At 41.6% G+C, this 24650-nt stretch overlaps 2 protein-coding genes across 3 annotated transcripts; both read left to right on the forward strand.

Moving 5' to 3' along the window:
- Window positions 1-3867: 3867 nt before the first annotated feature.
- LOC147853044 (uncharacterized) lies at window positions 3868-4570 on the forward strand. The gene is made up of 3 exons (XM_087333348.1): window positions 3868-3983; window positions 4055-4224; window positions 4305-4570. The coding sequence occupies exons 1-3, from the start codon at window positions 3943-3945 to the stop codon at window positions 4568-4570; spliced, it is 477 nt and encodes a 158-aa protein (XP_087189474.1). The 5' UTR covers window positions 3868-3942.
- Window positions 4571-7118: 2548 nt separating this feature from the next.
- IYO (RPAP1-like, carboxy-terminal protein) lies at window positions 7119-18322 on the forward strand. Of its 2 annotated transcripts, none has more exons than XM_087333583.1 (10): window positions 7119-7368; window positions 7863-8727; window positions 11752-11867; window positions 13563-13741; window positions 13872-13977; window positions 14079-14339; window positions 14434-14619; window positions 14693-17005; window positions 17099-17308; window positions 17967-18322. In XM_087333583.1, exons 1-10 carry the CDS (start codon window positions 7162-7164, stop codon window positions 18114-18116), a joined length of 4593 nt encoding a protein of 1530 aa, XP_087189709.1. In that variant the 5' UTR covers window positions 7119-7161; the 3' UTR covers window positions 18117-18322. The 2 variants fall into 2 exon arrangements, with proteins under 2 accessions (XP_087189709.1, XP_087189711.1); XM_087333585.1 differs by having other exon boundaries at window positions 11785-11867.
- The last annotated feature ends 6328 nt before the right edge of the window (window positions 18323-24650 follow it).

Consider the following 24650-nt stretch of genomic DNA (forward strand, 5'->3'; position numbering starts at 1 on the left):
TTCATGGGTGGACAACTTGTTGCCAAAAGTAAGTGCAACTGAGGGAAGCCATCTTTATCAACGAATGTGCCAACTGATGCAATGCATTACTAAATCCGCATTCAATGCGATGTGTGAGTAGTTAACAGTAGAATATGCAGACAAGCCCAGTGTTTGGCAATATATAGAAGGAGGATGGTGTGGTTTGACATGTGTGTGGAGGAAACTTTGGCCCAAGTTTGGTAGAATGTTCAACTACGAACATGTTGACACTACCAATATTGTGGAAAGACATTGGTAGTTTATCAAGTATACTGCCTTGAGAGGAAGAATAAACCGAACAATTACCGACCTTGTGGATGTCTTAATCTAGGACAATGAAACTGGCACTTGCATCGAAGGAACAATCGTAAAATGGTACAAGCAACAACAAGAAATATGTGAGACTGGTCAATTTGCACCCCATGCAAATTGTAGGGATCAAAGATCCCGACTTAAAGAGGCCGAGAGAATATTGGAAAGGTATGTTGATGATACTTCCACAATGCATATTGTGGATGAGGCCCAATATTGGTTTAGAATCTTGAGCATGACGACTCCCACTCTATGGTATAATGTCTCACTCCAATGCTCGTATTGTGATTGCCAAGACCTTGCGAGTAAATGTAAGCATTTACTCGGTATCCGAATGATTATTGAGAGGCATATGCCACATTTATGTGGCTCGTTGCCTTTTATAGATCACGCGACCCAAATGCGAATGGACCATCATACAGAAATAGAAGTGGAGACAAAGGTAGAACGAGTCAGGGAGACAAACCCCACAACATCATAGATTGAATCATTGAAGTCCAAAATACAAATGGCCGAGGAAGCAGTTCAATGTCTCAAGCAGTTGGTCATATTGGTCTACGGGGTTGTTTACCTCTTTTTCTGATGGTGATGAACAGTATATAGGTGTAGAAACAGTATTCTCTGGGCATATCTGCCATGGTGGCCCTGAAAAGATACTTTTGGAAGCAGCACTGAATGCGATATTTACATTGAGCAGCACTATGGTGGAGGAGGTGTTGTTTTCTGTAGTTGAAGCTATTTGTTTTAGATGGGGTTCAATAGTTCAATAGTTTTCTACTTAATTATGTTGAATTTTTCTTTGTAAATACTGAACTTTTTTGTATATTGCCTTTGGCCACTTTATGTTAATACCAATGGAGGATATTTTTTATGGAAAATAAAATAAAATGTCTCAAGCAAGGGTTAGGAACCTTTGACCGTGCAACATTGGAATATATGACTGAGAAGGTGTATCACATTGGTGCACCAAAATCAACCAATGAAGAAGATGTCAGATCAATAAGTCGTAACCAACAAATCGGTGCCAAACGAAGCACAACAATAGAAATCTCGCAAGAACTTATTAGCAGCTCCCCAAACACTTCCAAATCCCACATCGGAAAACTACAAAGAGGTGCAAGTCGGGCTAGGAGGCGATTGCCAATATGGGACCATGAGAAGGTTCAGTGTTTGCATTGCGATGGCTTGACCTTGACTTCAAGGGACTCGATTCTTACATGTAAAAATTGTGGTTGCATTTTGCCATCATCCTGACATGAGCTATAATTGTTATATGTAACGTGTGTATTCATATTTCATTTTAGGGTTCCAAGGCTTGGATTATTTCCATTGTCAACATTTGACGTTCTAATATTTTATGTAAGACTTATTATTTGAATCTTTAAGGTGATTTGTTATTTGAAGCTAGGTGATATAAGTTTATGTGATTTTTGCGTATTAAGTTTTAGGTTTTGAGCAATTGGAAGTTTAGTTTTTTTTGAGTAATTTTATGCATCATTTTCATGGCAAATATTTGTTGTACACTTACAATTTTTTGGAGTTTTTGATGCTTGTTTCTAAGTCGGGCTCCTGCCCTGAGTCGGTCGAGCTCTTGGTGATAGAGGTTGTCAGACAACGGGGCTCTTTTTGACAGAGTCAGGCTCCTAGTTATAGAGGTTGTCAAACAACGGGGGCTCCTTTTGACAGAGTCGGGCTCCTAGTTATAGAGGTTGTCAAACAGCAGGGCTCCTTGTGACAGAGTCAGGCTCCTAGTTACAGAGGTTGTCAGACAAGCGGGGCTCCTTGTGACAGAGTCAGGCTCCTAGTGATAGTCACTGTCAACTTTTTATCCACATTGGACAGTGGAGATCGCAAGCGCCATCAATGGTGCGACCTGCACCGTCCGCGCCCGCAGTTCCCTCACTTGCCCTCTTTAATTTTTGGTACTAGTTAGTCACGAGCATTACATAATATATACAATACATTCATCGACATTTCTATTTGCTACCAAATAATAATTAGGCTTGGTGAGGAAATCTCAGACACGGACGGTGCAGAACACGTTTTGAATGGCGAGTGCAATCTACACCGTTCGATCTCTATCTATAAAAAGCACGTGCTTAAAACCTAACCCGGGTCTGACGGGCCCTTGTCACATCTAACCCGGGTAGTGACGATGCCATTTGATTACCTAACCCAACCACTCATCACCTAACCTGGGGAATGTAATTATCTAAGCCTAATCCGGAGTCTTCACCTAACACGGGCCTTATAATCCAATTGTCCTAACCCGGTCCTTCGAACCTAACCCAGGCACAACTCCAACAAGATTAAAACCTTGCATAAATTCTTTTTCCCCAAATTTTCAAAATTTGGAACCTACACCTACATCTGCAAGTGCATCAGAACCAAAAGCTACCCCCACACCTACATTAGAATAGCTACTGGATACACGGTAAGGTACATTCTTTCCCTCTTTTCTCTCTTTGCCTCTCTATAGTTATTAGGCATCCAAGACTCTGTTCATATGATCTTTCATCTTAGTTGAAAAATTGAAAAACATTGATCATCATATGTCTTTCCTACCATTAAGAACTATGCCCCATCTCTTATGAATTTGGTATGCTATTTATTTCTAAATCGTATATCTACTAGCAAATATGTGTGGCTGATTATATAACTAGTTATAAATTATTATTCTAAAAAATTAGAACAGATGGTATATTTTGCTTTTGGATGGTCATTTTATAGAGTTGCTTGGCTATGGATGAGGAATAGATTTTTTTGTCATAGCCCTATGATGTTTTCAAATCCAAATTTTTTTGTCATGTGACATTTTCAAAGGCCTTAGATAGATGGATTGCCATCAAATTCTCATGTTGGTAATTGCCATCAAATTCTCTAAACACACAAAAGGCTCTATTCTATATGAGTTAACAAGTGCTTAATACATGTGACCTCTCATGGCTAATAATATCATAGCTCTCGGCTAATATTGTAGCTCCTCCATGTGCATTGATCCTTACACACCCATATATGTATTTTCATTCGCATTCTTCTTAACCTCCTATGATATTCTCCTAACACTACTTTTAAAGAGTTATTCTCTTAATTCTACCCTCTTTAGGCTACGTAATTAAGGGCCCCAAATTTCATACGGTGTACGACAAATCAAGACCGTCAAGTAATATTTTGGTCAATACATCAAGGATCAAGGATGAGTCGGTTCATATCTAGCCAATTATTGCTGACTTATAATATGTACTTTGTCTCAAGAAGTGTTTCTAGAACTCATAAGAGGAAATACAAGATTATGTCATTGTGTAAAAACTATAGTATATATTCATTAACCAAAAGACGAGATAGAGGAGAAACATTAATAAATGTTGGTTGGATGTCCCCATTTTAAGTTTTCGAGCATAAGCAAATCCTTTTTTTGTTTTTTTAAGTAAGAAAATGGGCATTTCTAGCATTTCATCCTTCGCATGATAGCATTGTAGATGGATGGAAAGTGAGTATTATGAAAACACACAACTCCCTTGGTGCATAACGATTCTTCAATTGCTTTTCAGCTTTCAAATATATAATATTGTTAGATTGATGGCTGCTCAATCCTAACAATTCCTTGACATGGATGGATTTTGGGGTGAAAGAAGAACCAATCAGGACAGGTACTATTCAAATTCATTCAAAAAATATGTTATAGTCATTGAATGTTTTAATGAAGATGTTCTATTTTCAGCAATGGCAACAAGGTTTATGTACGAAGGAGGAAAAAAAACCACAATTCAAGATGGATGGAGACACAAGACAATATGGATGAGGCAAGGGCTTTAGAAAGTGTAGACATCGTAAGCCAACAGACCCACTGTGAGTTGACAAATGTGATAAATGCCGATGGGACTTCATCAGGTAAGGGTTTAGATAAGGCTAATCAATACAAAATGTATTTTTGTAATGCATCTTATACATTGTTGTCATTGTGAAATCAGGTGGAGTTGACACCCTCCAAATGTTCAAGTGTGTTCGAGATCCAATGGGGATCAAATGTCAAGTATGCATAGTCGCAAAGTCGTGCCAGGAAAACCCACGATGGTTTCACAAGAAAGTGGATTTGGAGGCACATTTATTGAAGGAACATGGCTTGTACATGTTTATTATACCCCTCAGTATTGTAATTGGGTTTATTGTAATAGCCACACTTGTATCTCAGAGACGTAATATTGGTCCATTTGTTAAAGCCATATGGCATGTGTAAACAAACTTGTAGGTACTCTCGGTATTAAAGTCAATTGTCTTGCAATTTTGGACAATATGAATGCCTTGTAGGTATTGTAAATTTCGGCATGTAATTTTGCCCATAATATATTGTATTTTACGTGTCAATACAAAGCCACACTTTTTGATAAATTCTTGCGCATATTGTAGTAACTTTTGTTTGTGCATATTACGCTATAAACAATGAATCAGACGTTCTATTAATTGGGGAAGAATAAACCGTTCTATTACCAATCTTGTGCATGTTTTAATTGGGGACAGTGTCTCTGGCACTTGCATCGGCGGGACCGTGGTAGAATGGTACATGCAACGACAAGAGATATGTGAGAGTGGTAGATTCCAACCCCGTGCAAATTGTAATGATCAAAGGTCAAGACTTAAAGAGGCTGAGAGGATACTAGAAAGATATGTGACCAATAGCAACTCGGTACATATTGTGGACGAGACCTGATATTGGTTTCAAATATTGAGCATGACCACTCCCACTGTATGGTACAATGTCTCACTCCAATGTTCATATTGTGATTGTCAAGACTTTGCAAGTAAATGTAAGCATTTGCTTGCGATTTGGATGATCGTTGAGAGACATATGCCATCACTATGTGGATCATTACCATTTATAGATCATGCAACCCAAATGCAAATGGATGATGCCACAATGGATAGAGTGTTGGGATTACGGTCCCTCCGGATGGGATGGTCGGATGTCCGGGAATGAGGAGTACCCGGTATCGGACCCGGATGATGAAGACCCGGTTCCGGATCCGGATGATGAAGACCCGGTTACGGATCCGGATGATGAAGACCCCGGCTACGGAGCCGGATGATGAAGACCCCGGCTACGGAGCCGGATGACGAATGTACCCGGAGAGAGAGATCCGGATGCGGGGACATATTTGTGAATATGTTTGCCAAGGGCCCTTGAGGCTATATTTGTAAATAGCCCGAAAGTCATATGTGTATAAATATGACTTAGGGCAAACAGTTTTGTTGTTGTTGCTCATTTTTCTGTTTTCCATTTAGAGGGAGCGAAGTGAGAGCAACCGAGAGAGAGAGAGAGAGAGACGAAGAGGTTGTTGCCTTTGTGTATTACCGCCGCCTGTGGCGAAGACAATGAGCTCAAGGTTGTTGCCTTGTAGCTTCACCATTGTACATCCCTGCGTATAGTGATAGTTGGAGTCTTGCACTCCCGTGGTTTTTCCCATTTAGGGTTTTCCACGTAAAACATACTGTGTACTCTTCTCTCTATTGTCTTCGTGCACTTTGTATTTCCTGTTTTCGGAGAGTTGATCCTATTCCTCGGTTGTGGCCGAGGACGGTGTTTAACATAGAGAACTAGAGTCGACACAAGAAGCAAAAGTCGAGATGAATTTAGAAATTGACGAAAGGGAAGAAATAAAGTTAGAAGCACATCAAACTATGGAAGCACTTCAACTTCTCGAGCAAGGATGGGGAGCAATGAATAGTGCGCCTCTTGAGCGTTGTCGGCAACTCATGGTAGATTTTCGAAAGGAATTGTTCTTATCTATGGGTGCATCGACAACAACCAATATGGCATCGGGAGGTTCAATAAGTTGGAAGCAACAAATTGGTGTGAAAAGAGGAGCCATGCCCAACATTTCACAAGAACTTATTGGTAGCTCCCCAAACATGACCAAAACACACACTAGTAGACTACAAAGAGGTGCTCGTCGTGCTAAGAAGCGGTTGCCAATATGTGACATTGAGAAGGTTCGATGTTTGCATTGTGATGGTTTGACATTGACTTCAAGAGACTCCAATGCAAATTGCTACAAAATTTGTGGGTGTATCTTGCCATGCTTTGAACAAGAGCCTTGATCTCATAGTTTTTATTACATTACATCATGTGATTATTATATGTAAAACCGTGCAATTTTGTATTATAAAAATTAGGCTTGATATTTTTGAGTAATCGTAGCATCTTTTTTTAACTATGATCTCTTTAAAAATTTTAATAGGGTACCTGGGTTAGGTGCATGCACCCGGGTTAGGTTTGTGTACCCGGGTTAGGTTAGACCTGGTTTAGGTGTGATAGAGGCTTGTTAGATCCGGGTTAGATGTGACAGAGGCAATTGTCAAACCCGGGTTAGATGTGACAGATCCGATTGTTAGACCTAGGTTAGATGTGACAGAGGCTTGTCAGACCCAGGTTAGATGTAACAAAGGCTTGTCAGACCCGGGTTAGGTTTTCAGCGCGCGCTTTTTGTGGATAGAGATCGAACGGTGCAGATCACACGCGCCATTCAAAACGTGTCCTGCACCGTCCGTGTCCGGGATTTCCTCACCAAGCCTAATTATGATTTGGTTGCAAATAGAAACGAGCTACATTCATACATTACATGATATATACATACATACATTCATACATTACATAATATATATATATATATATATATATATGTACATACATACATACATACATTACTTCTCCTTTGCTTTCTCTGCTGCTAAAACCTCCGAAATCTCTTTATTTATGTATTTGATCTCTCAGAAACCCCCATTTCTCGCTCCTTCCTTCCTTCCGCCATTGCTTCTGCTCCTCGAGTCCTCATGTCGTCCGACAAGAGCAAGAAGAAACGCGAGGACGATGACTCAAGAAGAGCAGGAGGCCAATCTGGCTATGCTCCTCTCCCCCTCTTAGGTCAAATACGAGAGAAAGGTTTCTCATCTGTATCAGAAGCCCGTCGGAGCGTTGTTTCTGCACCTCAGCCCAGCGTTACTGCATTTCCCATTGCTCGCCATCGCTCTGAAGGTCCTGTAAGTTTCCCCTTACCTTTTCTTGCTTTAACTCTTCACAAAGATGATTCATAACCGTGTGATATATATATATATATATATATATATATATAATCATATGTTATTCTGCATAGTTATAGACACTCTGACGAGTGCCACAAAATCTCAAGGGTCAATATTAGGACTTGAGATAGAACCATTTGCATGTTGAAGTAGTCAGCTTTCACTAAAGGGCAATGCCTTGTGCACATACATCGCCTTGATCAGGAGGGAAGTCTCGCTATTAAGGATAGCGATAAATACGCCCATTTAAACGTGGATGGCTCTGTGCTACTGGACCCAATTTACTTGCCAGACGTCCATAGATGCACTTTTTCCTTGTCAACTCAGAGCTCATGCTTTATTTTCCCTATCTTTAACTGGAATTCTTCATGCATGTTGATGTTTCAATGTGTAAAAATATTGAATTGATCTATATTTGGCAAAAAGGCTAAGCAGTGATGCCTGTGTAACAGCATTGGGCACCATTGCCACCGTCTTCAGCACACAATGTTTCTCAAAGTCCAGAGAATACTGATGATGCAATTGGAGAAAATGCAGCTTTTGTAGCACAACCATTAGTGAGGAAGAAAAAGGAAACTATTGATTTCAGCAAATGGAAAGCTGGCAGAAATAAGAATATAGGTGACAATATTTCGATGCCCCCTGAAAAGGAAGTTACCTCTGGTACCCAAGTAAAGGAAAATATTCTGGAAATAAAGATCGAAAGCTTGAAGGAATTACAATTGGGAGACTATGCACAAATGCATTCTATCCAATCTGCAGATGGGGAACCGTATTCGATTGACAGAGATAAGCTGAAAATTCATTCTGCTCAATCTACAGAGGACATTGATGGGATCAGTGAAATGAGCTTGGGAAACATGACAGCTAAGCAGATTATTGAAGCACAACAGGAACTAACAGAGAGGTTTCGACCTGATATATTAGATATGTTAAGAAGGCGTGGGAAGGCGAAGGCTGAAGGTCAGGAAAACAATTCAGAAATGCCCATTAAAAAAGGGTCATTGCCCATGCCTGATATAATAAAGTTAAATCAGAAAGAAGATATACATGGTGAGGTGATAGGAAAGACAAGGATTGCAAAAGTACAAGATGACTCAGGTAGAGATACTTCCATATTGTCGGGACTGGCAAACATAGCGGAATGTGTGGCCCCAGAGAGGAATACAGCAACTGTTCAAACACATTCAGATTTAAGTTATGTTGATTGGAAAAACATGTCTTGGACAGATAGGGTTGAAGCTATAAGGTCATTTAAATTCGGCCTTGATGGGAGCTTCATTGGACATGGTTCCACAACAGTATCCACTTCACTAGGTCATTCTCTTTATCTTCTATAATCTGCGCCAGATTTGAGTATTTCTGATGGTCTATCGCTTTGAATATTACAGTATTTAATAATTTTTTATTCAGTGAACCCATTTATAAAAACTTGCTAGTCCTAGGATAGATGATGTTAATAGTGTAGAGATTGAAGTTGATGGCGTGTCACAACGATCACTTGGATCAGAGTATTTTAGTTAATTTAAGATTTCTACTTGCATAGGTAGAGAGTTAGAGTCACCTGACAAATTGCTATATCCCTATCTATTGTCACACCTTTCAAATTTTGAGAATCCAAGTTTGATTCCACTTTGGTCAAATTCAAGTATGAGCAATCCAAGGTATATTGGGACGGGGATGATGCATTTATTTTATACCAAATGATTGGAACAGTTCTTACATTTCAACCAATAGTTCTTGATTGGACTTCTATATTGGAATGGGGTTGGTGCATTTATGTTTATGGCAAATGATTGCAACAGTTCTTAATGCCAATAATGACAATTTCCATTTTCTACCATTTGTTCAGATTATGAAGTGCCAATCTTGAGTATCTTCTCCTTGGTCACTGTGGGTCAATCTGGATTATTTCTAGGGGCTCTAAAATTTATCGGATATGGTCACTGATCAGAATAATGCGCGCTCACTGTGGGTCCACCTGGATTATTTCTTGGGGCACCAATGCTTTGCTTCTTATCATGCAAGCAATCATCAAGACTACGTTTCTCCAAATATCTCAAGTTATGTGATTAGTGAAGGTTCTGTGTCTTGAAGTTTTACCACGTCGAGAAGAGTCGGTCTGACAAGTGTATCAAACAACCTCAAGTTTCTGTGGTTCTTGGAACTCTATATGTGCTCATTGTCTTTCAACAGTCAAGAATGTATATCCATGAGAAAGTCAAGCACATACAGCCTCCTCAAAGAGAATTGGGGCCCAACTAATGTTACTCCTACATATATGTAGGATCATGTATATGCCACCTTTTCTGCTCCTGATAACAATTCTGGTTTCCATCCTAATATACATACTTGAGTGGTGTTAGACACCATCACTTTAGTTTACTGACAAATCATTGTGTGTATATAATGACTTTAAAATATTTAGGTATCTTTGCAATTCCCCAGGAGAGTCGGAAAGTAAAAAAAGTAAATAGGATAAAAAGAGACTAAAGAATCTTGTTATAGGTACATGTAAGATTCACAAGTCAGTATATCATAATTATTTTCAATAGAGCTCTAGCATAGGTTGATTGAGAATGGAGAGGTCTCTAATTGAGTGGTGGACCTCTGATGGCGGGAGATAATGTCCTTTATCTGTCCATGACAAGGGTGGTGAGATTGCGGTCCATGGGGCTGGTGCCTACATGCATGACACATTGCTATTGCCAAATCTATTCTATTGTAACCCCGTTGTTATGCCTTGTAGGATGAGTAAGAGTGATGGGGCTAAAAACAGTTGTGTTTATTCTTTGTTGATGAGCTTGTGTGGTGGTATTGTTGTCCTTCAACAACTTTTCCCTGTGTTTCTTGAGCTCTAGCAAGAAAATCCCCAAGCACCGTTGGTCCTCATATTCCATTACCTTGTGTAGTGGTCCAAACCCTTGCTTAAAGAGGCGATGGTATCTCCCTCTTATTTCATAAAAAACACTATAGTGGCAAACATAGTGTTCTTCAGATTCTACTCCTTGATGACACAATTGGCAAATTCTTTCTTCCAAAGGTATTTGTGCATATCTGACTACCTCAATCTCTAACTGATGTGATGAAGTTCACAGCTGCGCTATCACACTGTGCTGCGGATAGGATAGATATATGTCCATATTAGATAGCCCGATGATGAATCCATCCTCTTATAGTGGGCCATCTTCCTACCAAGTGATATTTTGGGGCTGATCCATGTTATCTTGTTTTACAAGTTAATAATATCAGTTCAGATCACTCTATTTTTTCCCACTTTGGTTATGTTTAGACTCTGAAAAAAATATAGTCATGAAAATGCCCTTTCTAGTGAAGAGTTACAATATCCACTTGCAATAGGCTTATGTGACTTTGTTACAACCGAACAGCCATTTAATTTGTTTGAGAAGTGTTGAGGTTCATCATTCTGCTTTTCATCAGAAGTTAGAACGTCATGTTGTTTCTAGTCTGATCAACAGTTTTAGTGTTAGAATAATTTTTGCAGCTGAAGCTCTATACATTGAACTTAGATCCTAACTTTCTTGGGTATATCACCTCTCTTTTACGTACCTGCACTAATTTTCTATCCCTGTGTATTGTCTTTGTGCTCGTGTGATTGCATTGTCTCTATTGAATACTGATGTCTTAAGCTCGAATCACAGACCAATTATTGCGCTAATAATTGTTGAGAATTTGATATTATTTTGTATCGGAACGTATGTGCAATCTAGTAGTCAATGAGTAGATGTTCCACATAAAGTGTATGATACTGATGTATTGTGAGGTAGATTCTTTCTGATTATTATAGAATCTTGAGTCAAAAGGTACTTTGGTTAGATACCTAGAGGAAACTGCACAAAAGACTTTTAAGACTACTTACATTATCCTAGTAAAACAATTCCTCGAGGACGCTTAATTCTTCCTATTCCCCATCAATTAATGTAGTTTAACATCAATGTTTTTCTGGAACACTGCCATTTTTTCTAGAGTCATATATGTATGGTTCAGTGTACATATCCCAGACTGTACACAAAGAACACCAACATTTTTGCCAAAGTCATATACCGTGGGTCTACATTCCTCTCGATGGGAAATTCTGTATCACCGTTCTTGCCCAATTATTGTATAATTATGTTAATGGCTAACAGATCAAAAGCTTAACATTTATGCTAAGTGTCATAGGAAAGTCAATTTAGTTCTATAATAGGAAAAGATGGAATAATTATTTATGACTTTCTTTATTTAATTCTCTAAATTTCATTATATACTCATAGCTATGGTCTATGACAAATCTAACCAACTCAAAAACTTGACTATTGTATGGATATTGGACAAACGAAGGCGGTGATAAATCAGTACTTCTCAATGCTACAGAACGTGACTTTCTGCGCACCGAGGGGGATCCTACATCTGATGGATATACGGTTAAGGAAGCAATAGCACTTGTTCGAAGCATGGTTTGGAATCTTAAATCTTTCATGATTTATCATTTTGGGTCATTCTGTACTCATTCTGACTTGTTTGTTTAATTCCATTTGTGCTCTTATTCTTGGTATAATATCCATCTCTATGCAAACAAATAGCTTGAGTTGTAATTGTTTCAAGCACACAAACACAAACACAAACACATAGCAAAAAAGAAAATGCCTTGGCGAAGATTATACAACTTCCATGATGTTTCTGTTGTATTATGATCCTGGAAAAAATGTTCAAAACATCACTTTCAATGTAACAAAATCTGCAAAGAATGCATCATCAAATTGTTGGATTCAATGGGCATTTTCGTTTTGAAGCATAAATGGGATTCGAGTTGGTTGGCAGAAGCATCATAAACATTCTGCTGAAAGTATTCTGCCTGCCAAGTGTCTCTGCTTCACTATTGAGTCTTGAGAAGTGGAGGGGAGTAGTTAAAGTGGAAGGTGATTATTGTTTAGTCATGGCAGTAGAGGTGGCAATAGAGGAACAGTAGATGGGGCTCTAACAGACACTTCGGATCCACTTTTACCATCCAGCCCCAGGTTACTCATTCCTACACATGAATTAGGCTGGGACTAGACAATAACTTAATGCACCTGTGTGATTTCTCCCACGAGTATTGAAGGATGCTTATTGGATCTGTCCATAGTGTTGATGATGTGAAAGCTATATTGAAAAAATGTTGATATTCACAGAGCTGCTCACCAAAATGTCGTGTACTTAATCCACTGATGATTGAATTGTCTATACAACAGCCACTATTTTCATGTCAATGTTGTAGAAGAAGGGATGTAACCTAGGATCATAGTCATAATGGGTGATTTTTTTAATGTCAGGGTGAACGAGTGTATGATCTGGACATAAACAGTATGGCTGGTCATTTAAAGAAGGGCATATAAGCCTCATTTATGGTATAATGGACACCACTAGCCAGCGGGTAAGGGTAGCAAAGGTTACCCTGAAGGGGTGCGGATGGGTGATATAGGGCATGCTCTTGCAGCTGCAATGAATTGAGAAGTCCCAGATGCGCGTGGTGGTTGGGAGTTTTTGTCTGTTTCGCATTCCTATGCAGTCTCGTAGCTCGGGGATCCAATAGAATTTATTTCAGCCATAGTCTATGGTCACAGAATCTGTCTGCCTAATCATGGATCTAAGTAGACTTAAAGTTCCTTTCAAGTAAAGGATATGTTGCTCTCAGCAATCATTCTCTCTTTTTAAAATATAGATTTTCTTCCTGTAAAATGCTCTTCAATGACATTTTCTTGATTGTTGGGGGTTACATAAAGTATCTGGGTGTGGGAGGTTATAATGAACTGTGGTATTTAATTGAAATTATAATGATACATTTCACAGTTTATATTATAGATCAAAACTCTACTTTGCAGATGCAGGTGCCAATGGGTATATATAAGTTTCATGTTAAGTTTTCTGATTAATTATACAGTTTTGAAAGTAAATTATCTAGTAAACCTATTTTTCAGAGCAGGGTCTTTGTTCTACTTTTGAGGTACCAGAACTGTTACACCCCATTGATTGTTCTCATGGGGAACAAGTTCTTTGTATCATTTGAATTGTTTGTTTATAAATCTTGGTGGATTGATATTTCAGTGTAGTTTCAGTCTTTTTGTTTCTTTTTCTTCCTCAATTGTGTGATTAGAGAACTATCTAATATATAGGTTCCAGCTCAAAGATCTGCTGGATTACGGATTGTGAGTCACATTTTGGAGAAAGCATTAATTGCATTTCAGTCAAATTCTTGTGAAAGAGGTATTGAAGTACTGGCATCAAGTGTTGATTGGCAAGCTGTTTGGGCATATGCTCTAGGTCCAGAGCCAGAATTGGTTTTGACATTAAGGTCACTATTCCTAAACATGAGGGCTTTTGGTTTGTCAATATCCTGAAGGTTTCTGATTTAATATTCTCTTTATGGCATGTTAAGTTTTTGAAATTTGAAGATGCAACTGAATTAAATTGTATGATAACAGATTAGCTTTGGATGATTCACATGCTACTGCTATTGTTACATGCGCTAGAGCACTTGAATATCTTCTATCCAGTCCTGTGAATGAGCAATATTTTTATCTGTGTGAAGTATTTTCTTTCATACACTATCTCTTGTGTTTATCAATATTCAACAGAATTTCATTTATTGTTGATTCTAATATCTGCACCTACTACTGGTTTTTGTGTAGTGCTTATGGCCAGGCAGTGATTATCTTTTTACTGCTCCTATATTTCAGAAGCCTTCATTCCAAGAGAGTGGGTTAATTGGAGACTGTTATTGGAAATATAACGTAAAGCCTTCTAACATGTTCAACTTTTCCAGCAATGGTCAGTCTGAGAAAGAAGAAGATGATTCATCAGTGAACAAAGATGCTTCAATTGCAAACCAAGATGTCGCAGCTGGGCTTATTCGCATGGGAATCCTTCCGAGAATTCGTTACATCTTGGAGGTATTGTTTCTTTGGTAGTATAGATGAGACTTTTGTTGCCAGGACACTAATGTCCTTTAGTGTTGTTTTTATTGTATATTGAGAAATCATGCAGGTCGATAGACTGCTTGCTGCAGAAGATTCCTTGTTTAGTATCTTAATAGCCTTGGCTAGACATTCACCTACTGCTGCAGATGCGGTAATGAAATGCCCAAGGCTGATGGATACTATTATGCAACTATTTGTCCAGGATGGTACTTTTACATGGCCAAGTCGAGCCAAAGCAATTAAACTATTGAAGGTCTTTGACTTATGGTTAATATGCAAATAGAAATATATAAATTCTATTAGTATCTGATTGTTTAACCTTACAGGTATTATGCATAGCCAACGAGTCAAATTGCATTCAGATATTCAATTCAGGTTTATTTCAAGCTGCTCAACTTGGACTTTCCCGTGAAGGATTAAATTTGGGTCCTGCAAAGAGTATTTACAATGTTCATCAAGGTCCATGGATTGACCTTGTTGAAGCGCTAAACTTTTGGAGAGTATGCGTAAAATACTCTCTTGGTATCTTGTGCTTCTCTGACCTATATCCAGCTCTGTTGTATTGGATTTCTACTCCTAATGTGGTGCTCTCTGTGGAGGGAACTGTAGACATTGCACATGGTGCTCTCACTGTATCTTCATTTCAATTATTAGAGGCACTTGCCAACACACTTCCAGTTCTTCATGTTGCCAGTGAATCAGAACTTACAGAAGAAGCTAATGTGGATAGTTGGGACACGTCTTCAGCTGAGCTGGATGTTTGGTCATGGAAATTTGCGATTCCAATAGTGGAAAATTCCTTAGATTGGCTTTCCAGTGAGCTCATTCAGGCTTGCATACAGAGTCTACAGCAGCAGAATAGAGGAACTCCTATGCTTTTCAGAATGCTATCTTCCATTCTGCATTTTCTATCGACTGTGTGTGGAAGAATATTGGAAGATAGAAAATGCAAACCTGCATGGTTGCCAACTTTTGTTCCCAAGTTGGCATTGCAATTAGTTAAAAGCAATCTGCTGGACTTTAGTACAAATGTATCTTCAGAATTGAGCCGCAATACACTTGTAAAATGCTTTCTTTCTAGGAAGGAACAACTTTTGGGTGAGGAGCTTTTACATTTTACAGACTGTTTGCATGGTCTAGTGCGCTTGTTGAAAGTAGTAGATCATCTTTTTATATCAGTGAAGATGGACATGACAAATCCTGAGCCAGATTATACATCTGAAGCGGAATCACTGGAAATAGAAGGAACTTTGAGAGGTGGTCTTGCTGTGTCAGCTAAAAGAGAGCTAATGCAGCTATTAAAATGTGTGGGTGATTGCTTGATAAAACAAACGGGCATGCTAAACATGCTCGATACTTCCAGACGAGGTGGTCCTGCACCTGGAATTGGAATTGGCTGGGGATGCCAAGGTGGAGGTTATTGGTCAATTTATGTGCTTACAGTTCAGCTGGACTCTGTTCTGCTACTTGAACTGATTGAATTATTCCCAGTCCAAGAGATTCCCAGTATGATATCTAAAGAATTGCCTCCTTTGAATGAAGATATTGATATGTTTGCAATTGACAGTATTTGGAGAATAAAGGTGGGCCTAAGCGCAATTCTACTGGCAGGACCTCATCAAAGAGATCTTATTGAAAATATCTGCCATTGTCTGATTTTCCATAACTCTGCATTAGATTTATTTCGCAGTAACACTAAAGCATTGATTGGAAAATGGCTTAGGAAACTTGAAGTGGACACTATGATACAGATAGATAGTTACTTGAGCGACTTAAATTTGCATATAGAAGAGATGAGAGATATTCTATGTCAACATGTGCGAAATGTATGGTTTCAAAAGAAAAAGAAAGTCTCTGATAAGGATATAACAGCAGAAGCTAAAGTATCGAAGAAAACAAGTGTGTTACCCACTGTGCATGAAGGTAACGTGTCAACATCTGGGCGCAAGGATAGTCTTGCAGTAGAATGGGCAACGCAAAAACTGCCTTTACCTTCTTTTTGGTTTTTAAGCCCACTTCTGAGCAATGTCTGCATGCCGAAAGAGAGTGGAGATGGCATAAAGAACAGTAAATTTAAAGATGAAAATTTGAATGTAGTGACAGTTATAAGCCATGGCCTAGTACTTCTATTTGGACTCGAGACCTTGAGTGATGGGTCTCTGTGTGTGGGTTTGGATGTGTCCATTGCAAGAAAGATACACGCCTTATCAAATGTGTTTATTTTGTCAGATGATATTTTCCTAGAGAAACCAGTGAGAAGCATGATTGGGGCTTTGCAAGAATTATATATGGATTTCCTTCCCTTTATCTCTGATCAGAATTTAGAAATGGAGGCGATTGATTATTTAAATGTTGCAGAAAGAACACTTGCAAAGCATTCTACATTTAGTCTAGACTTCGAGACACTTGTTGACCAGAGGTATACCAGTTTTATAGGTCGGCTGACAAACCAGTTTGCAGCTGTTTCATATGGAGATTTAGTTTTTGGTCGGCAAATTGCAATCTATCTGATAAGGAACGTACCTGATTCTCTTAGATTGAGGGTGTGGAAATCTTTAGAAACTGAGCATATGCTAGAGTTTTTACCCCCAATAGAACAGTGCGCTGGGAAAGCTACAGTTTACCTATATCCTTTTGAGGTAAGTGAATAATCAATCCTCACAATATCAATGTTCTTATAGTAAATGTTGCATTGTCCTGGGCATTTGTTCCTTATTTGATTTTGAATACAGGAAAATCAAGAAATAATAAAGTGTTATGCATCTGCGTGGTCCAAAGGCGCCCTTGATAGAGCCAAGATCCGGAATTCTGTTTCTTTCTCTCTTGCTCAGTTTCATGTTGCGTCTTTTATCTTCAAAGCAGAGGACGACCAGAACCAACTTTTGAGGAAAACATTAGCGAAAGATCTTTTGGTTGCATTGGCAAGGAGGCCACATTTTCAGGTTTGTTGTTTCCTACACTCGAATTTCCTCTTTTTCAATGAAGGAGAACCATCTTTATTTGTAGCATTTTCCAATCCAATTTTTTTGATGGGGTGCGGCCATTGATTTTTGTTGCTTAAGAAGTGTGGTTTAACTTCAACCATGTTACATGTACTTGTGAGGTGATTTTAATTTATCCTTAGACACCAAAATGGAATGCTATGGATATAAAATGCTTGATGGAAATACTTTTAGGAGGAACTTTTCAATATATTTTATCATGTTGAAGTGCATATTTTCTATTTCAACATCTCTACTCCCTGTTTGATACCCACAGTGTTTGCGTTGCTCCCCACCCCACCCGATAGAACTTTGCTCACTTGGGTGGTCTTCAATGGGTTTGATATCATTGACCTGTGGTATATCACACTTAAGAATGCACATTCTCACCCAATGTTACGGGGAATCTCTGGTTATTGAAGGCTTCTCTGTAGTCAGATGTGAACACATCTTGATATTCGGTAGGTCTTGTAAACATAGTAATTTTTGCCTCAACTCAACTCTTTTAAGGAGTAGGACAATGCTAAGGTCAGATTTGTATCAATGTTTTTGTATGAGTGAATGTTGATCAGCATGATTACTGTTCACTAAAAGATAGTGATTCTACTTGTGGTTGCAGGATTCCCTACAAGGTCTATTTAATTATGATGAACATCATGTCATCCCAGTGCATGCGGAAAAGAAAGATTTGCGATACAAGTTTTTGGAGGAAGTTTGCATGGACTCTCCAAATCTCTTAGCTCAGATTCGGCTGCTTAAAAGCTTGTAAACGGAATCTTGTAGAAATTTATATCGTATATTTTTGTTCAATATGACTGCAGATTCATTATACCTATTTGATGGCGTCATGTTCTCCGATGTTTCCTTATATTGCAAAAGCTTTTTATACAACGGTGTCACATATGCTTCTAATATTTATCTATTCTTTTGGATGTGGAAGTCACATTTTTCTTCATGAATACGTTACCTTGCATCGATCTTAGCGTATTTTGGCTTCATTGCAACATTGTTTTATACCCAAGGTATCATATGATTGAAAATTCACCGTATAAACCGTCTTGTGAGATGAACTTAGAATTTAGATGTGTCCAATACTCCCATGATGGATTCGTTATGAGTTCCTAAAATGATGGGAAAGGGAAATGTCTACAAGTTTCACAAATGTTTTTACTTGTTCATGGGTGATTACGATATGTTCCCCAAAGGAAGGACATCAGTTATGATGGAAGGAAAAAAGAAGAAGAAAGAGTGGTTGTGTTGATTTGAGACATTATTAATTGTATCCCTAGTTCTTATCGTTGGTGAATACGACTTTCCATTTCGTTGTTTATTGAAATAAACATTACATTCAAAATGGAGAGGATATTCTACTCATCTCCTTAATGGCATTTTTCTTAAGAGTCCTATATGTTGATTATCATTTTTTTATAATTTTAAGCTTCTATTATTTGTTAATAAAAGTGTTGGCTTTGCTGTATACATGTGTTTACATCTTCTCTCCCCATTCCAACATACACCTTCCATTTTCTATTGTGCAAAATCCCTCATTGAGTTTCTTACCATCATTTTCATGTAAAACATTCCTTCCAATAGCATTTTTGTGTAGCAATAGGCATAATCCGTGTGTTAGTTGAGGTTTATGAATGGTAGATGTTAACAAGATCAACCCATGCATTCCACTACTAATAAACAAGACCAAGCTCTAATCTTATTGAAAACCAAGCTAATGCCTCCAATGTAGTTCGTTAAATTGGATGATTATCAAAACATTCCATCCTCGTCAATGCTCAAAATATATGCAATTACCCTTCATTTTTTGTGAAGTGTGAATGTCATTTGATGTCTAGTTACAAATATATGTATGCACGCCTTATCTTTCAACACACATTGATGTCCATTTAAATTGTGCTTAACTAAGAAACACCTTTTAGTTCTTGTTAACCTTGTCAAAAGCATGCATTGCAAAGGAATGCCTTTTCTTTTGTTTGTTATCTCTTCATAATCACGGATTGCAAGGAACACGCAACCCTGTTGCTACTGGTTTAGAAGCACACATTATGAGGAACACCAATTTTTTTGTCTATGTAACTTGAATTTTGATAGAAATTGACGCTTTCAAAAAAACCTTCAGCTCTCGGCCACAACCGAGGAAACACGAGTCAATGCAGCAGTAAATCGAAAAACACAGAGAGAGACTCGAATGCACAGGGTTTAGCGTGGAAAACCCTAGACGGGAAAAACCACGGGAGTGCAAGACTCCAACTATCACTATACGCAGGGAATGTACAATGGCGAGCTGCAAGGCGACGACCTTGAGCTCGCTGTCCTCGCCACAGGCGGCGGTATTACACAGAGGCGTCGACCTCTTCCTTTCTCTCTCTCTCTCTCACTCTCTCTCTCGGTTGCTCTCACTTCGCTCCCGCTAAGTGGAAAACAGAAAAATGAGCAACAACAACAAAACTGTTTGCCCTAAGTCATATTTATACACATATGACTTTCGGGCTATTTACAAATATAGCCTAGAGGGCCCTTGGCAAACATATTCACAAATATGTCCCCGCATCCGGATCTCTCTCCGGGTACATTCGTCATCCGGCTCCGTAGCCGGGGTCTTCATCATCCGGATCCGAAACCGGGTCTTCATCATCCGGTTCCGATACCGGGTACTCCTCATTCGGGTCTTCATTCCCGATTCCCGGACATCTGACCATCCCATCCGGAGGGACCGTAATCCCAACAAACTCCCCCTTCACTTTGGCATGGGATGTCTTTCCAGTCCGACCCTCTTCCGGCACGCTTCCAGCCTGTCGGGTGTGAGCACTTTGGTAAGCATATCTGACCCGTTCTCGTCCGTGTGGATCTTCGTCAGCACGAACTCCTGGTCTTCTATCCTTTCCCGGATCCAGTGATATCTTCGCTGGATGTGCTTCGTCCGGGAGTGATAGGCCGCATTCTTCGCAAGGTGGATGGCACTCTGACTGTCGCAGTAGAGTCGGTACTCCTCCTGCCGGATACCGAGCTCTCTAATGAAGTCCTTCATCCATATTATTTCCTTGCCGGCTTCAACAGCCGCCATGTACTCCGCCTCCGTGGTTGACAACGCAACCGTCTTCTGCAGCCTCGATTGCCACGAAACAGCTCCCCCTGCATACGTCATCACATACCCTGATGTGGACCGGCTGGTATCTGCATCAGCCGACATATCCGAATCGGTAAAGCCGTCGAGTTCGGGCTTACCGGAGCCGAATCGGAGGCACACGTTTGCCGTGCCCTTCAGGTACCGGAGTATCCACTTGGCCGCGTTCCAGTGCTCTTTGCCGGGATTGCTCATGTACCGGCTCACCACTCCGACTGCATATCCTATGTCCGGTCTTGTACACACCATTGCGTACATCAAGCTTCTGACGGCAGAGGCATATGGTACTTTCATCATGTCCTCCTTCTCAGCCTTTGTCTTGGGGCTTTGCTTGCTGGACAGCTTGCAGTTTGCCGGGAGGGTTGACCCGACCGGTCTTGCTTCCGACATGTTGAACCGGTGAAGCACCTTTGTCACGTACTTCTCCTGTGACAGCCACAACTGCTTCTTCTTCCGGTCCCGGATGATGTGCATCCCTAGTATTTGCCTCGCCGGACCCAGGTCCTTCATTGAGAAGGTTCGGTGAAGCGCTTTCTTCAGCATCCGTATCTTGCCCTGGTCCCGTCCGACGATCAACATGTCGTCCACGTACAGGAGGAGTATTAGAAAGTCTCCTCCTTCGAACTTCTTCACAAACACGCAGTGATCGGACTGCGTTTTGTGGTACCCTTCGTCGGTCATGAAAGAGTCGAACTTCCGGTACCATTGCCGGGGAGCCTGCTTCAGTCCGTAAAGGCTCTTCTTCAACCGGCATACCAGGTGCTCCTTCCCTTTCTTCTCGAATCCTTCTGGTTGCTGCATGTAGATCTCTTCTTCGAGGTCACCGTGAAGGAATGCCGTCTTCACGTCCATCTGTTCTACCTCGAGGTCCATGCTTGCCGCTATGCTCAGCACCGTCCGGATGGAGGTCATCTTCACTACCGGGGCAAATATCTCGTCGAAGTCGACGCCCTTCTTCTGCTGGAACCCCTTCACCACGATCCTGGCTTTGTATCTCGGAGGGTTTCCGGCATCTCCCGATTTCAGCTTGAACACCCACTTGTTTCGAAGTGCCCGCTTTCCTTTCGGCAACTCCACAAGTTCATATGTGTGGTTCTCATGCAGGGAATCCATCTCCTCCTGCATGGCACTTAACCACCTGCGGTTATGGGTGTCAAGCTTTGCTTCTTCAAAACTCTCCGGCTCCCCCTCGTCGGTTAGCAGCACGTGCTCTGGTTCCGGAAATCTCCGGGGGGCCCTTCTCTCTCTTAGAGGATATCTCCGTTCCGGAGCTTCGGTAACCGGCTCCTCCGTTTCCTCTTCATCCGAATCCATTTCGGGATCGGGGCCGGTTTCGGTATCAGTTTCATCTTCCTCGGCCGGTTCTGTTTCTTCACCGTCTTCGGCCGGATCCTCGAGTGCTAACCGGTCCCTTGCCGGTCGGGACTGCTCCTCGTAGAGTTGATCCTCACCGGTCGACTTGGAGCTCTTCATCTTCTTCTCCGACTCCCAGTCGGCGAGTGTCTTGTCCTCCATGAAGATGATATCACGACTCCGGAATATCTTTTTGTCGACCGGGTCCCATACTCGGTAGCCGAACTCGTCATCGCCGTAACCGAGGAATATGCATGGCCGGGTCTTTGGATCTAGCTTTCCTCTCCGGTCCTTTGCCACATGCACATATGCGAGACACCCGAACACCTTCAGATGCCGGTAGGATACTTCCCTACCGGTCCACACTCTCTGCGGCGTGTCTCCGTCCAAAGGTACTGAGGGTGATCTGTTTATCACGTATGTCGCCGTCGACATTGCCTCAGCCCAAAACCCCTTGGGTAATTTCGCATGCGCCAGCATACTCCGGACCCTCTCCATTATGGTCCGGTTCATCCTCTCGGCTAGCCCGTTCAGTTCCGGCGTCTTCGGCACAGTAAACTCGAGCCGGATTCCCTTCGAGCGACAGTACTCCTTGAACTGCCCCCGGTATTCCCCTCCGTTATCCGCTCATATCGCTTTCAGCTTCTTGCCGGATTCCCTTTCCACTCTCGCGTGGAGTTCTTTGAAGACGCACAACACTTGGTCCTTTGTCTTCAACGGTGCCGTCCACAGCTTCCGGCTGTGGTCATCAATGAATGTCACGAAGTACTGGGCTCCGCCATGTGACTTCGTTTCTACTTGACACACGTCAGTGTGCACCAACTCCAATGGTGCGCTACGTCTCGTCGGTGGCCTTGAGTGGAAGGAGGTTCGGTTCTGCTTACCGGCCAGGCAATCGGTGCACTTCTCCAGGTGCACGTGCTTCATTGGAATAAGGTTGTCTTCTGCAAGCCTCTTCATCCCCTTCTCACTCATGTGGCACAATCTCTTGTGCCACAGCTCACCGGCAGTGTCGGCTGCCACGTTCAACTCCTCCGGACACAACCAGGCATTCATAAGGTACAGTGTGTTGACTTTCCGGGCCCGAGCCACTATCAGGCTCCCCTTGCTGAACTTCATTACGCAGTTCCGGATGCTACCTGTGTAGCCTTCATCGTCTAGCCTCCCGGCCGAAATCAGGTTCAATCGAACCTCCGGAACGTGTCGGACATCCTTCAGCAACATTTTGCATCCGGTCGAGGTTGTCAACCATACGTCTCCTATGCCGGCAATCCGGCACGTACCTTCATTTCCCATCCGAACACAGCCATGCTCACCGGCTGTGTAGGATGAGAAGTATCTTCTTTCCGGGGTCAGGTGGAACGACGCTCCGGAATCGACCACCCAGGTAGTCTCATCGCCGGCAATGTTTAGTTCACCTTCTTCGGTGATGAGCATGATCTCCTCTTCACTTGCCGCGAGTGCCGTCGTTCCTTTCCGGTCCTGCCCTCGCCGATCCGAACCATTCCGGTCCGTGGCTCCCCGGTAAGCACCGTTCCGTTCCGAAGACTTCTTCGAATCGGTGTCGTCGGCTCCGTTGTCTTTTCGGTAATGCCGACAATTCTTTCGGAAGTGCCCCGACTTCCCACAGTGGAAGCATGTGGGCCTTCCTCTTGACTGCGACCGGGTCCCCGACTTCTCCCGTCTTTGCGGACTCCGCTTCCGTTGTCTTCCCCGATCCGATTCGGTAAGCAGCATCTTCGGATCGGAGGCCGGTTCTTTATCTCTCCGACGCGCTTCTTCGTTCAAAATGCTTGTCTTTACCGTTTGTAGGGACAAGTTATCTTCGGTGCAGGAGGTGCTGAGAGTCACCACCAAGTTCTCCCAGCTTTCCGGCAATGTACACATCAACATGATGGCTTGCATTGCATCCTCCAACGGGAACTTGATCGCCGCAAGCTGGTTCACGAATCCCATGAACGTGCTTACGTGTTCCACCATACTCTCGCCGTCCCGGTACTTGAGGTTCACTATCTTCCTCATCAGGGAGGTCCGGTTCAACGCATTCTTCCTCTCGTAGAGGCCCGACAGCTTCTGCCACATCTCATATGCGTTGGTGTCGTTCGCCACATGTTGTAGAACGCTCACGTCGACGTATTGCCGAATGGTTGCAACGGCTTTCCGGTTCAGAAGCCTCCATTCCGTCTCAAGTACCCCCTTGGGTATTTCCGACCTGTCGATCGGTTCATACAGGTCCCGAACAATGAGCAGATCCTCCATCTTTATCTTCCAGTCGGCGTAGTTCTGCGCATTCAGCACCATCATCCCCGGCTGCCTGCTGTTGCCGCCTTCCATTTTCTGCACTTGCAGTCGCTCTGATACCAAATTGATAGAAATTGACGCTTTCAAAAAAACCTTCAGCTCTCGGCCACAACCGACGAAACACGAGTCAATGCAGCAGTAAATCGAAAAACACAGAGAGAGACTCGAATGCACAGGGTTTAGCGTGGAAAACCCTAGACGGGAAAAACCACGGGAGTGCAAGACTCCAACTATCACTATACGCAGGGAATGTACAATGGCGAGCTGCAAGGCGACGACCTTGAGCTCGCTGTCCTCGCCACAAGCGGCGGTATTACACAGAGGCGTCGACCTCTTCCTTTCTCTCTCTCTCTCTCACTCTCTCTCTCGGCTGCTCTCACTTCGCTCCCTCTAAGTGGAAAACAGAAAAATGAGCAACAACAACAAAACTGTTTGCCCTAAGTCATATTTATACACATATGACTTTCGGGCTATTTACAAATATAGCCTAGAGGGCCCTTGGCAAACATATTC

Source organism: Azolla caroliniana, unplaced genomic scaffold, assembly GCF_043228905.1.
Source record: "Azolla caroliniana isolate FFs.n. ecotype wild unplaced genomic scaffold, voAzoCaro1.0.p SCAF_17, whole genome shotgun sequence".
In the NCBI taxonomy this organism is placed as follows: domain Eukaryota; kingdom Viridiplantae; phylum Streptophyta; class Polypodiopsida; order Salviniales; family Salviniaceae; genus Azolla; species Azolla caroliniana.